The following is a 15,159-nucleotide window of genomic DNA, read 5'->3' on the forward strand; positions in this document are numbered from 1 at the left end:
ACAATTGATTTAAAAAGAGGCCCACAGAGACACACAAATGAAGAAATCAGAGCTTAACGTTGGTCTGATTAGAGCGTCATAGTATATGTTTACATGTTTATTGACATGAGTGATGTTTAGCCCTCATTTGTTTATCCTAGTTTTGTGCTGATGGTTGTTTTGATTGTGTTCAATCTTCCGTGCGAGAGTCGATCTCAAGTCACTGTTTGTTTGCAAGTGATGAGATGTGCGTTCACAGAAGGCTCTGTGTTCTCTCTTCCCATCTGTTTGTATGTGTGTGTTTTTTTGGCCATGTGTTGTCTAGGTTCTTCGGCGCGCTCATTTCCTGCCTCACGTCAGAAGTGCAGACGAAATGCATGTTATTTACGTTAAGCTTTGTCAGACTTTGGACGAGAAGGTGAGGAGGATCTTCACAGACTGGAGTCAGAGTCTGAGCAAAGAGTGTCACAGCAGCCTCGACCAGCCACTCATGATCCGCTGTAAAGGGAAAACGGGCCTGTTGGACATCAACTTTAACAAGTATGTGATTACACAAGTACACATAAACAGTACACAGACCCTCTAGTACCTCCCTGATCACTGTGCTTGTCTGGAGAAATAGTAATGCCTATGTTACTGACCAGGGATGTGTTTGACTTTTCATCAGAAAACAATTATTTTGTATTATTATCAGGGCTTGACCTAAAATCTGCCGACCTACCAAATGTGGATGTATTTTAGTTGTGGATTTAACACATTAGCCACTATGTTGTTATTTTGAAAGGGCAAGTGGAAGAAAAACAAAGAATGCATTTGTGCTACATTTTGACAGCATTAAACTGTAATTGTTTTTATTAAAACATCTAAATGCCAATTCCGTTGCTCCTGTTTTCCTTTGTAGTCTTAATTTTTAACTAGAATTATTAATGAAATATAAGGATTTAATCAGCTCAGATACCCTTGTGGGCAGTGTGTCAGCATATAGAGCCTCAGTACTCTGAGGCATTCTGAGTTTGAGTCCTGGCTTATGGTCCTTTCCTGAACTCATTCCTCTTCTCTCTCTCTTTTCAACCATGCTTCCTGTCTAATATATTGTTTTATCCTAATAAAGGCAAAGCTGTAAACATTTAAAAAAAAAAAAAGATATATAAGGATTTGATATGAAATACGACACATACAAATGGAATTGTAAATAGTTGAAACTATAATCATACAATACGCAATTCCCCGACAACAAAATTGTGGCCAGTGAAAATGGTAATTGGCAAATACCTTTGGAAATCCCCTGGCCATGGTGGCTGGTGAGTAAAACAGTTCATGCCAAGCTCTGTTTATAATTATAGTAAAACAACCCTTTGCTGAATGTCTATTGTCCTTATACTTTGGTAAGTATTGTATAATGATGGTTTGTTTGGTAGACTATTGAAAAAAATAGCTTAAAGGGGCTAATAATTTTGTCCTTAAAATGGTGGTTAAAATTTTTTAACTTTAAACTGTTTATACTGTACGGACAATGTGAAAATTTCCTTGCTCTGTTAAACATAATTTGGGAAATATTTAAAAAAAAAAAAAAATGGAGGCTAATAAATCTGACTTCAACTATATATAGAAAATATATTACAGAAATTATAACTGAAAAATGTAAAATATATTTGTGAATAATATCTTAATGTTATAATGTATATATATATATAAAATTAAGATATTATCCACACATATCTTTTACTTTTTTTTTGAACAGAGACAAATAATATTAAAACCCAGTAGACTCCAATGACTATACTACATTAAATATTCTGTTAGAAGTGAGCATGAAAATGTTCCGATCGCTGTACATTATTGTCCTTAAGCAACCCATTTAAATTCTTTAAAATACTCAATTATCTTTTATTGTGGCTGAGTGAATCTTTTAAGTCTTGTATTCATAACACATGCATATTGCAGAACAGACTGGGTTTTTTAATGTCACAAACCAACATACAGAATCTGAATGTACAACTGTATTTGTGTTAAGGAACCTGCTGAAGCTGTTTAATGAGATTCATTACTGGGACCGGCTGCAGTTCGAGATCCCTCACTTTGTCACAGAGGTTTATCAGCGCAGAGAGGAACTCCATAACCTAAGAGAGAACGTCCTTCTAGTTGTTAGAGACTACAACAGGTAGGTATGGTGGACAGAATTTGATTTTGCATTTAGGGTTTGTTCTGAATTAGGGATTGTATATCTATCTTTTGGGGCATAGATTCACCAGAGTACTGGAAACATTCCTCAGAGATTTTGGTTCATATTGACATGATGGCATCACGCAGTTGCTACAGATTTGCCGGCTGCACATCCATAATGCGAATCTCCCATTCCACCACATCCCAAAGGTGCTCTATTTGATTGAGATCTGGTGACTGTGGAGGCCATTTGAGAACAGTGAAATCATTGTCATGTTCAAGAAACCAGCCTGAGATCATTCGTGCTTTATGACATGGCGCATTATACTGCTGGTAGTAGCCGTCAGAAGATGGGTACACTGTGGTCAAAAAGGAATGGACATGGACAGCAACCATGAAGATGGAACCATGCTTTTATGTTGTTGATGCCAATCTAACCCTACCATTAGAATGTCGCAGCAGAAATCTAGACTTATCAGACCAGGCAACGTTTTCAATCTTCTATCGTCTAATTTTAGCAAGCCTGTGCAAATTGTAGCCTCAGTTTCCTGTTCTTAGCTGACAGGAGTGGTACCCGGTGTGGTCTTCTGCTGCTTGTAGCCCTTGTATCTCAAGGTTGGACATGTTGTGCATTCAGAGATGCTCTTTTGCATTCATCGGTTGTAACGAGTGGTTATTTGAGCTACTGTAGCCTTCTATCAGCTCGACCAGTCTGGCTATTCTTCTTTGACCCCTGGCATCCCAAGAGATCCAGTGGATCAGCAGTTTCTGAAATACTCAGACCAGCCCGTCTGGCACCACGCCACGTTCAGAGTCACTTAAATCACTGCAGCAGATGATCTTGACCATGTCTACATGCCTTAATGCATTGAGTTGCTGCCATGTGATTGGCTAATAAGAAATTTGCGTAAATGAGCAGTTGGACAGGTGTACCTAATAAAGTGGCCGGTGAGTGTAGATTTGTATATATAAAAGCACACTAAAATGTGTTATTGCAAGTCACAAGTGAGTACAATTCTTTTCCCATTTTTGGGGGCACATCCTTTCACTTAGCTTTACATAATCTTGCTTACATCTTATGGCTTTATCTGTTGCTATCGTGACACATATACAGTAGGCACTTTTAAAGGGATAGTTCATAAAAAATTTTAAATTTACTCTCCCTTCAATGGTTTCAAACCAGTTTTCTTTCTTCTGTTGAACGCTAAAGAAGATATCTAAAAAAAAAATGAAAACCTGTAACCACTGTCTTCCATATTAGGAAAAAAAAATACTATAGAAGTCAGTCGTTTCAGGTTTTGAGCTTTCATCATAATATCTTATTTTGTGTATCTTCAACTGAGGAAAGTCAAACATGTTTGGAACAAGTGAAATAAAGTGAGTAAATGATGACAGAATTTTCAGCTTCTCGGTTATCCCTTTAATATTTTGACATATTAATGAAAGTATATCTATATTTTAAATAATTTACATTATATCATTTGATTGATACAGTTACTTAGAGTGAGGATCATGACTTGTCAGGACATCATTTTTACAGTTTACTGTATAGAGAAGAGCAATTACACAAGATTTATTTAAAATGAATGAGGTGCTTCTTGGACTCAGCTGAAATAACTAATATGCTCTCTCACAGAATCAGACACTGCTGCTTTTTATGTAACATATCCTGTTATGAATTATGACACCGCTTGGTTTGTTCATCCGTTAGATCAGATTGATTTCTCACCTCAACCGAACTGCTCTAGAGTTAGTTTTCAGTCAGCCGAGACCAGCTTGTTCTGGCGTTTTTCAGACAGATTGTTTTGGTGCTGATCCAAAGACAAATGCTGTGCTCATATACTGTATATGATTAAGGAAATGACTCAAACGGAAAATAGCGTTACATTTATTATTATTATTATTATTATTATTATTATTATTATTTTTATTATTATTACTGGTCTTTTTATTGTAACTTACAAATTTAAACTGTAACAACTTATATTGTTTAGTTTGATCTTTTAAAGTTGATACTTAGCATTTTTTGCAGTTAAGCAAAACATTAGAAATGTTTTAAAGGCAATAAAATGCTATTTTCAATCCCTGTTTTTCTTCTTGTTTATTAAAAGTGGCCCATCCTAACTATTACATTTTAACTGTATATAAAATTACAATATTTTACCAATTCATTAATCATTATTTTATACATTTGGAACTGACCTAATAAGCTGAATGCAGCATATCATGAAATTGTCTGTAATTTGCTTTCCATACAGTATAGAAAGAAAAGTGCACTTTTGGCAACACTTACAGTACACACTTCTAATCTTCTTGTCAGTTAACTTCACCTCTTTAAAACACACTGATATTATTCCTCACCTCTTCGACCCACATACACTTACACTTCAGTGCAAACGGAGTATTTACATTCCATCTGCATCGATATACGCATCTCCATTCAAGACTTTAGCACATCCAATCTGGAGAAAAGCACTTGAATTAAATGCACACACACACAATACACACACACACACACACACACACACACACACAGACACACACACACACACACACACACTGAACAAAACAATTCACACTTATGTCCCTCATTCTGTAGTGAATAATAACCTCCTCCTCACTCACGTAAGCCTCTCAGCGCGCACACACACGCTCGTGCACACACACATACTTTAGACTGGAGGACTCATTGTAACTCTCAGAGGGACAGAGTGAGTCATCTCTGTCAGCATTGTTACCACATTTAATGCATTCTACGCATGCCAGCTGGAAACAAACACTTAAACCAAGCACAAGCTAAACAGGCCACTTGCCCCAAATGGCAAAGCACATCCACTAAGACTTGTTAATCCATTTTTACCACCCTCTTGTTCTGTTGTGCTTTTAAAATGGCTTTGCTTGTTTTTGAAGAATGCTTTAAAAGAAAGTGATCATTGGCGGTAAGACCTCAAATAAAGACAAACTTACACTTGAATGTTTGTGTTCACTCTCAATCAGAATCATCAAGGATCTAAATGCAGATGAGCTGGGCCTGTTTTCTGAGAGAATTCGCTTCTTGGATAAGAAAATTCAACCAGGCTTGTCGAAACTGCATTGGTCTACTAAAGGAACACCCAGCGCCTTTATCAATGACTGTAGAGTTCACGCCAACAAGGTCAGTGAAGGAGTGAAAAAACTAAAAAGTGCCTTGTTTCCTAGGGCAGACTGAAACTTTGTGGATTTTCTCTTGACTATATTTTGAGTATAAAATCATAGGTGGTGAAGAAATCGCCTAAGCTCCATTTGGAGTCCAGAAATGACAGGGAATTATAGAACAGTGGTTTTCAACCTTGAAGAAGGTAGTAGACTCCAAGCACTGATTTTTGTAGTTTTTAAAATGTAGGTTTAATTTTAAAGGGATAGTTCACCCAAAAAATAAAACTCATCATTTACAATACTTAACCTTGACTTGTTCCAGGTTTTCAGTTCATATTTTTTTTAATTTACAGCAAAAAAAAAAAAAAAGATTTTAGCTTTATGGTTTAACTTGTATTTTTAGTACTATATTAGCACTGACCTGTCTTCAGGTCCTGACAAATAATTTGAATCCCCATGACTTTTCCAATTGTTCATTAGTTTTTTTTTAGTTTATTTATTCATTCATTTTCTTTTTTGCTTATTCACTTTATTAATAAGGTTATCAATTTAGCTTATTCAATTCACTACAGCATGTCTTTGGACTGTGGGGGAAACCGGAGCACCCGGAGGAAACCCACACGAACATGGGGAAAATATGCAACCTCCACACAGAAATGCCAACTGACCCAGCTGAGGCTCGAACCAGTGTAACACCCCCGAGAGAATTCTTTCTTTTTTTAATATCCACTCAAAAGAAACAACATTTTTGCTGCTTGTTCAAACAACTTATTTAAAATGAGCTGAAATGTCACAATTATTCAGTTTTTTTTTTTTTTTTGTGGGGGAAACTTAATGATTTTATGTTCAATCCACTCAAGTTTGTAAAAATAAGGGAGGTTTGTGTTAGGACAACATGAAGAAATTGCGTGGAATCCAGGATTTTGAACAGTGTTGGATTCCTTATTGATTAATTAATTTATTTAATACTTTAAAATGTTTTGCCTTGTTTGAATTCTTTTTATGGGCGGCAAAGTAGCTCAGAAGTTAGTATTGTCGCATCACAGCAAGAAGGTCACTTGTTCTAGTCCCGGCTGGGTCAGTTGGCATTTCTGTGTGGAGTTTGCATGTTCTACCCCAAGTTCACGTGGGTTTCCTCCAGGTCCTCCGGTTTCCTCCACAGACCAAAGACATGCTCTATAGGTAAATTGAATAAGCTAAATTGGCTGTAGTGTATGTGTGTGTGGGTGTGTGTTTGTGTCTGTGAATGTAAGTGTGTATGGGTGTTTACTGGATACTGGGTTGCAGTTGGAAGGGCATCCACTGCGTAAAACACGGCTGGAATAGTTGGCAATTAATTTCACTGTTCCAACCCCTGATAAATAAGGGACTAAGCTGAAGGAAAATGAATGAATGAGTAAATTAAAACATTTAAACATAGACAAAACAAGCTGTTTTGGAAACATTCTAGAACTGCTGGATTCTCTTGATAACTTGGCATTTTCGGATTAGTGTTAATAATCTAGTTTAGTGCCTATGAAAAATGTTTTTCATTATCTATTTGTTATTAAATTAATGACAAAATCTTGCCAAGTGTTATTATTCTTGAAGGTATTGGTTGCAGTTTGAGTAGGCTATATTCGTTGCAAAGTTGTTACAAAGCAAAAATATGAAAAGTAAATTATATGTATATGTAAAAATGTATTAAAAATCACAAAAAAGTTGAAAAAAGAAAGAAAAAAGGACGGAAGCTGAAGTAAAATGAATAAATAAATTATAATAATATAATTTAATCCTTATATAGTTTAATAATAAACGTTCTAGATTTTCTGCTGGATTTTCTTAATAGTTTTGCATTTCAGCATTAGATAGTCAAGTTTAGTGCTGTAACTATGTTTTTAGTGACTTTTCTTTTTATTAATTGCAAAATCTTGCCATTTGTTCTTGAAGATATTGGTTGCAGTTTGAGTAGGCTATATTAGTTGGAAAGATGTGTCTAAGGCAAAAATATGAAAAATAAACTATTATAAATGTTTTAAAAATCACAAGATGGATAAATATTGATTTAAGTAGAACATTGTTCTGATCAGTGCTCTCTCTCTCTTTCTCTTTGTTGTGCTACATTTGATTGATAAGCTTGCATAGCACTTCATGAAGTTTAATGATGACATTTAATTGCTCACTTGCTGTTAAGAGTTGCTGTTTATCTAATGGAAATAATTGTTTCATTGTATGCAAATGTGACTCCTTGTGCGTTTCCTCTTCATATAATTTAGTGTGCTGATAATTTAGGCTATCTGAGATTACTTTTGTCTTCAGTAGAACATTAATAAGACTTTTAGTTGAAAAATGAGGTCCTTGCTGATTCAAATGCATAAGTCCTAAAAGCCTATATGACCACTGCCACTTTAAGAGTAAAAAAAGCTTTAGTAGGCAAAACAAAATTAATACCTATTACTCCTAATAACGTATTATGGAAAAAATCTTCTTTAATGTTCTCCTGAAAAAAAAAAACATCCTGCGCTTGAATAGAGTAAATGAACAAAATATGTATTCCGTTTATATCGGTAAAATAGAATCACTGCAACCCAGAGACCCATATATTAATTAAGAAAAAGTATATAGAGTATTAGTGTTGTTATTTCTATGTTGTAGACCTGTTCTGGTGTGCAAACTTTCACTGTAATCCCACACAGGTTTCCCTTCATTTATTAGAGGCACAGAGATTTTTATGCGTGCCACAAGGCTGGAGGGCACAGGCTCTGGTGAGTGGAGGTTAAGATGTGGTTTGAGACTTGAGCTCTGTAGCAAACTGCAAACTCTGTGCTTATATTAGTGGTCAGATAACTGATAGGTGGTGTTTTTATTAAACAAGACCAGGAAGGCTAAATATAAGCTTGCCTTTTAATAGCTTATAAAGCAGATGTCTACAGTCAATGAGAGATGTTTATTACTTTCACATTGAGTGTAGTTCTGAAATACTTGTTTGGTGTTTAGCTGTAGTTAGTTTTAAAAAAATTTTTAAAGACCTTCCTTACATGTTTGGAGTCCTGGGCCTGGATTGTGGTTTTAAAAAGTACATAAAACATTCGGCTGGTACTTTGTTATTACGATTTTCAAATGTTAAAAAGAGTTGAAGAGAAAATTATTAACCTGCTGTAAATGTTTTCATTCATTTATTTTCCATTAGCTTACTTCTTTTATTCATCAGATGTCTCCACAATGGAATGAACCGCCAACTTATACAGCATTTGTTTTAAACAGCGGATGCCCTACCAGCTGCAACCCAGTATTGAGAAACACCCACACATTTACTACAGCCAATTAGTTTATTCAATTCACCAATAACACATGTCTTTGGACTGTGAGGGAAACCGGAACAACCGGAGGAAACCCATGCAAACATGGGGAGAACATGCAAACTTCCACACAGAAATGTCAACTGACCTAGCCAGAACTCGAACCAGCAACCTTCTTGCTGTGAGACAATACTGCTAACCACTGAGCCATCATGCTAATATTTTTGGTGTGATACTAATATCTATTAATATTTAATATTAGTATTTTTTTCCATTGGCTCCAGAACAAAACGTTGTTAATCTAAGTAACCTATATAAACTATTAAATTACACTATGTTGTAAGCTGTAAGCTGAATACTAGTATCTTGCAAAATAACTAGTAAAATATTATGTACTGTGGCAAAGACAGAAATTTAGTAGGAATTATATGTTTAAACTGTCACAAATATCACCTTTCCATTAACCCTATAGCCAACACCCTGACGCGGACGAGGATAACATTGGGAAATATTTGTAAAAGAATAGTTATTTTATTTTAAACTGTGTATATCTAAAAACTTAGAAAATCAATCAATCAATCAATCAATCAATCAATCAATCAATCAATCAATCAATCAATCAATCAATTATATTCAAATGTACAGGGAGTAATTTTTTTAAATGCATATTTTGAAAAGTGGCATTTATTTAAACATATATGTGGTAAAAATAGTAATATTACAAGATTTTAAATAACTGTTTTCAGTTTGAAAACATTTTTTTTTAAAATAAATCCTTTAAAGACAAGCCTGAATTTGCAGCCATGAAAGTTAGCGGAAACCACAACACACTGATCATTTGATCACTAGATAGTTAAACTCACCATTTGTTGCTATTCAAAGAACGTGGTGCAAAACGTGAAAATTAGGGTTGCGCTGATCTGAAAATAGCAACAAATTGCATTATACACATCTTGTGCCTTATCGCAATAGGTGTATGATAGGGCCTAAAGTGTTTACTGTGTGATAGATAAGAAACATTTATCGCTAGTAAATTTCCTCGTCACACACTATCATGAAATGTGGCCAAAAAAAGTTCATTTCAGACCCTCACCGTGGGTATTCAAGAGCAGAAGGCAGTGCCTGTGTGTTGTTCCGATCCAGCCGTGTCATTTTTGCTGTCCGGTATTGCTTTTGTAATACAAGAATAAGGCAGCAGGCTTTACCGAGAATGGAAGTGCAACTCAGTGGAGTGCAATTGTGAAATCTATTCACTTCCTCTGCTGGCTGTCCATCACTCCTACATTGTACAAGGCAATATGATATTAAAGCACTGCCAGTGCCCTTTAGCCATGTGGTAAAGGCGCGCACACACACATATACAAAGGCATGCTAGCAGAAACATGAATGCCCCATCTACTTTAATAAAGGCCGGCCAGACATCTCAGTATAAACAGCTCCAGCGTTTGCAATAAAAAGCAGCCAGCCTCAATTCAGTGCCGCCACTGTGCCCGCTTCCCTCTCAGCTGCTGGAGAGAGCTGTGGGGGAGATCAGGTTCACGTCAGAGTCAATGTCAGACATCCTTCCAGGCCCAGACAGAGCTGGCAACGGCTTCAGTGGTAATGGAGAAGTGTGGAGAACACAGCACATCTGAGCTTACACACACCCACACACACTTAGAAATGTAAGTATACATTCTACACACTGCTGCACGTAATCTTCCCCTTTGAGGCTTATTTCATGTGACACGTTTCATCCCATGAAAAAGTCATGAGACGGGCAGGATCCAGAGCTGCGAGGAAGTGTGAGATTATGCGGCATGTAAGATGCCTCTGAAAAACTCTCCCTCCGCAGATTGAGCGGGGAGCTGTTGGATGAGAAAAGCGTGATGCTTTATGGATAAGAACTGCCTGCTTTGATTTTAAGCACAGGGATGGCTTGAAATCAGATGCTCTATTTCTGTGGAAGAGAGAAAGAGCTGGAAAATCCTGCTGGAAAACCCCTGCTGCTCCGTTTGAATGGGTTTTCCATCCTTCTTTCACCAAATTCCTCTCACAATGTTCGTCTTTACTTTTCTTCTTTTTTTATGTTCTTTTATGTTCTTTTCTGCCAATCAGTCACGCTATAATACAGTACATTTATAGATAATTACCAGTTAGTTAGTTTTTTTATGCATTATGAGACCCTTGTTCACACCAAAACTAAAGCATTTATTTGATCAAATTGTGGTAAAACTAATCAGAAAATATTGTAAAGTGTTATGACAATTTAAAAAAGCTGTTTTTTATTTGAAAATCTTCGTTAAAACGAACGCCATTTCTGTTATGTTAAAACTAAATTTGCATTTACATTTCTTATTTGTTATTTTGCATTTCCTTCACTTTCGTCAATTGAAGTTTGTTCCTCTCCACGGTCACCTCTGGCTTGCTTGGTTTGGGACGTGTGGGGCTCTGAATTGATGGATTTGCTGTTCAGTGTTTGGACTTTCAGCAATGAAAATTAGACCACACTAAACTGAAATAAACTTCAACTCTGAAAACTGGACTGACACAGTTTCAATTCACTAGAACTTCTATGTTAAGCTGCTTTGACACAGTCTACATTGTTAAAGTGTTATATTAATAAAGATTAATTGAATCGAAGGGAAGTTTATTTATAAACTAATTTTGAGAGGAGCACATGCTTATGATTGCCTGTGGCTGGTCCTGCATTAGCTAATGCATGATTCCTAAATCACTATAATAAGCAGAGCATCTTACCTCAACTATCTTTGTCTTGAAGTATCCCCCCTTTCACCCCTACTCCTCCCATTTTCCTTGTTAGCACTGTTGCCTCACAGCAAGAATGTCACTGGTTCAGTCTTTAACTGGCCAAGTTGACATTTCTGTATGGAGTTTACATATTTTCTCTGTGTTTGCGTGGGTTTCCTCCCACAGACCAAAGACATAAGGGGTAATTAAATTGACAAGCTATCAATCAGCAATCTATCTCTCCATAGTAATTCCTAATTTGCATTCACCATAAGCAAGCAGGGGAATTCTCGAGACCTACCTGAGCTCAAACTCCCGTCTCGCCCTGCAAACGGGAGGGAGCCCTGGGCTCGAGGATCTTATGAGCTCAGTGCCTTCTCCCGATGCCAAAAATGCTTTATAATCAATTATCAGCTAAGTGTGAACTCTTGAATCCTGAATCAGAGAATCTCTAAATATTATTTTTAATAATACAACAAAAAAAAAATGGACACATGGATAATTTGATTTTTGGAGTTTTAATTCCTTAAAACATTTAGTAGCTACATTGCATTGTTTTTAGTGATGTGCAGTATTTCCACAGTTGGTGTTGTCAGAGTAATACATTTTTATGCAAACAGATATACAAATTAGAGACAAATTAAGTACAAAAAAATACAAAACAGCTAACAAATCATAATAATAAGTAGGATGAGGACTAATATTAGTAGAGATGCTCCAATCGATTTGCCTAAGATCGGTATTGGCCGAAAATCACATTACACGACTCGGATCGGTACTCACTGATCAGGCCAATCTCATAAACCGATCGTAAGTGTTTGTTTTCAACCCGGGTTATAAATCCACAGTGCTACAACACATGATTAATGTTTCCAAATTGCATTGTCAGTAATTTTTATTACCATTTTTTGTCCGTTTTATCTATAATTTTTTTGTAAAGCTGCTTCTGAAAATGACATATATTGTATGCAACATCCTTAATTTATTCTCTTAGCTAAAGCAAGATCTCATACATGGAGGGAAGATAGATAAACTTTACACATTTTTTGGCATATGATCATGACCATGCCAATAAATGTGTAAAGTTTATCGTTATTACCTGAAAAGGAAAATAAGTTATTGGCCCAAAAAAATCAAGGTTATTTTTCAATGGTCGATCCACTTCAGGTAGGATCCTGGACATGGGAGTTTTAGTTGGTGCACTCTAATTGTAGTCAAATCATCGGTAGAAATAGTAAAGGTAAAAATCTCTGTGCTAAAATTTGCTTTGTATTTCAGCTACAATCCGTCTTACCCTCTGTTAAATTGGGTTTCAATTAGTTTTCCTTATTAATTTGCTCATTAGTTGGGACAGTCTAATGGAGGAGCACCTGAGCTGTTAATGGTTGCTCTGTGCTTTAGCTCATCTCAGAGCAGTTAGTCAAAGCTACATGCATGCTGTTCTACACTACAGGTTAACAACATGTACTCCCATATGTTTTTGTTTCCAAACAGAAGAGTCCCTGTAAATACTTTGTTTCACGGTGAACGGTTAAATGGTGTTTGTTTAGTGTTGTCTTTTTAAGCCTGCCTTTTTCAAGTAGAATATAGAATATTTTGTTGTTGCCTTTATGCTTGGAGCAGGTAACTCTGAAATCAATAACTGACCAGAATGCAGTATAGCTTATTTAAACAAAATGGTCCAGCAATTTCAGGGAAGGATGATACAAAGAGCAGTGTAGTCATTTTTCTCTGCATTAGAACAGTTGCTAATCTAAACAGTCCAGGGATGTAGCATATAAATGTTATGTTCAAACGTCAAACGCTTTAAGCTGTGTATTTTAGGATTAACATTTGCGCTGTCTTTGTTTTTCTGTTCGTGATCTCTCATCTCTCCTGCAGGTGCAGTTAATGGTGGATGAGTATAAAGCAGCAAACCTGGCCACCTCTAAGCACTGTGAACAGATCAGTGAGCTGCTGTTGGTGCATTTGGATGGAAAGACGGTCTATAGAGATCATGAGTTCCAGGAGGATCAGCAGACTCATCAGCATAGCCAGATGCTCAGACTGCAGAACGCTCACCAGGACATCATCAAAATCATGGCCAGAGTCTACGGGACCTTCCATCTAGATGGCCCAGAGGTCAGTCTTTGTGTGTCTGTGTGGGTTTGTGTGTTATAGATTGACATGATGCACAAGCTCAAGTTTTACAGGATAGTTTGCAGTCAAGTGAATATGAAGTCACCATCTCTTAACCCGAGGTTATTCTAATGTTGTATACTCTTCTTTGTATTACAATGGCAGAATTGTTTTGAAAAGGAAAGTAAATACTGATAAGATGGAAAAATTTTAACAAAATAAATAAAATAAAAAACGTTTTAAGAAGCTGTAAAATAATGCACTGTTACATTGAATGGTCTCATGCCAACTACCGTAACTGTATGAGACGCACTCTTTTCCTTTCTATATGTTTCAGACATTTACTTATAACATTTAGTCCTGTAGCCATCGTGGTGAAAGGAATGGTTCTTTTTTCTCAAAAACTGGACCTTTTTGCAAGTTTACGCCTCTTTTTCTATTTAATTATGAGACTTAAATACTGCATTTTAGTGACATTTTAGGCATTGTTTTATCTGGATTAGCTTGTCGGATGGTCATAATAACCACACTTTTTGATGTATCAAAAATATTTCCTAAAGATTTAGAATAATGAAATATGAAAAACACTTATTTTCAAAATACAAATTTATTACATCATATGTCATTAGAAAAATAAAAGGAATCTGTTAAAGTTTTAAATTTAAAAACTGTAGTCTATTGTCATTTATTAGGCAAATAACAAACTGGCCATCACATTCACCTTTCTGCAGTCAAATTTTGGCCATTTGAGTAAAAAAAAAATTATGAAAACATAATAATAATGAGCTTCCCGATTTTTCTAGCCTCTCTTGTATAAAAAAGGTACATTTGAAAATTTGTGGATAACAACAATAGCCAAATTAATATTTAAATTACTCTTTAATATGTTCCGCTTTTGGTACTTGACATATTTTATTAGTAATTTTTTGTTTCAAGAATAAGGTCCAAAATTTTGAATAAATGATGTCACTTGTAAAAAGGTTTTCTCTATTTAAAAACAATCTAGGAGCGAAATACGACTTTACTTGAAAATATTTGTTAGCAATGGCCAAAACCAATTAGCTGAAGTCCCGCCGAAGTGGCTGCCAACAGAATTCTGATTGGTCTCAAAGCCTTTTTTCAATGAGTTATTTTAACCGTTAATGATGGCATAGCAGTCAAAATAGGACAAATGAGCATATGTATGGGACAAATTCTGAACCTTTGTCAGTGAGGGGTCTTTCAATTATATATATATAATATAGATTTATTTATAGTCTGTAGCTAATTCAGTTTTCAGTTTTTTATTCATGATTTGTTAACGAGTCAAAAAAAAAAAAGTGTCTCATGTGAGGACCCCACTGACAATGCTATTGTATGGACAAAATCAGTATCATCAGCTTTTTTACAATTGTGTAATCCATCCAATACAAAATATTAATCTCTGAATACTTCCTCTACAATTCAGCATGTCTGTGTGTGTTTTCAGGTGCAACAGCACTGGACGTCATACATGGAGAAGATAGACCAGATGCTTGAAGAGGCGTTTCGTGTGAATATAAAGCGCTCTCTACAGGAGCTCTCTAAGGCCATCAACGGAGACGGCAAGATTTCCCCGAACCCCTTATTCAGAGTAGAGGTTGTGCTGACACCAGAGACAGCTCGATCTACAGCTCAGGTGAACAAAACACACCCTCTGTTTGTCAAATCGAATAATGCAGCGGCCATTAATAACACTGTTTACATGACGAGGTGACCCTTATCTTGCATTTAGACA

General features: G+C 36.0%; 2 protein-coding genes across 3 annotated transcripts in view; one reads left to right on the forward strand and one right to left on the reverse strand.

Moving 5' to 3' along the window:
* LOC147843097 (uncharacterized) overlaps positions 1–15,159 on the reverse strand; it is a 552,330-nt gene that overhangs the window by 443,706 nt on the left and 93,465 nt on the right. The window lies entirely within an intron of this gene.
* Positions 1–15,159, forward strand: part of dnah2 (dynein, axonemal, heavy chain 2) — a 304,998-nt gene that overhangs the window by 71,159 nt on the left and 218,680 nt on the right. For both annotated transcript variants that reach the window (XR_015495540.1, XM_087260907.1), the window contains exons 14-18: positions 305–519; positions 1,994–2,140; positions 5,140–5,296; positions 13,167–13,406; positions 14,872–15,060. Coding sequence is in view for 1 of the 2 variants with exons in the window: in XM_087260907.1 (XP_087117033.1) it covers positions 305–519; positions 1,994–2,140; positions 5,140–5,296; positions 13,167–13,406; positions 14,872–15,060 (948 nt within the window). In the remaining variant the exon portion in view is untranslated. The remainder of the gene's footprint in view (positions 1–304; positions 520–1,993; positions 2,141–5,139; positions 5,297–13,166; positions 13,407–14,871; positions 15,061–15,159) is intronic.

Source organism: Danio rerio, chromosome 7, assembly GCF_052040795.2.
Source record: "Danio rerio strain M-AB ecotype USA chromosome 7, GRCz13ab, whole genome shotgun sequence".
Classification (NCBI taxonomy): domain Eukaryota; kingdom Metazoa; phylum Chordata; class Actinopteri; order Cypriniformes; family Danionidae; genus Danio; species Danio rerio.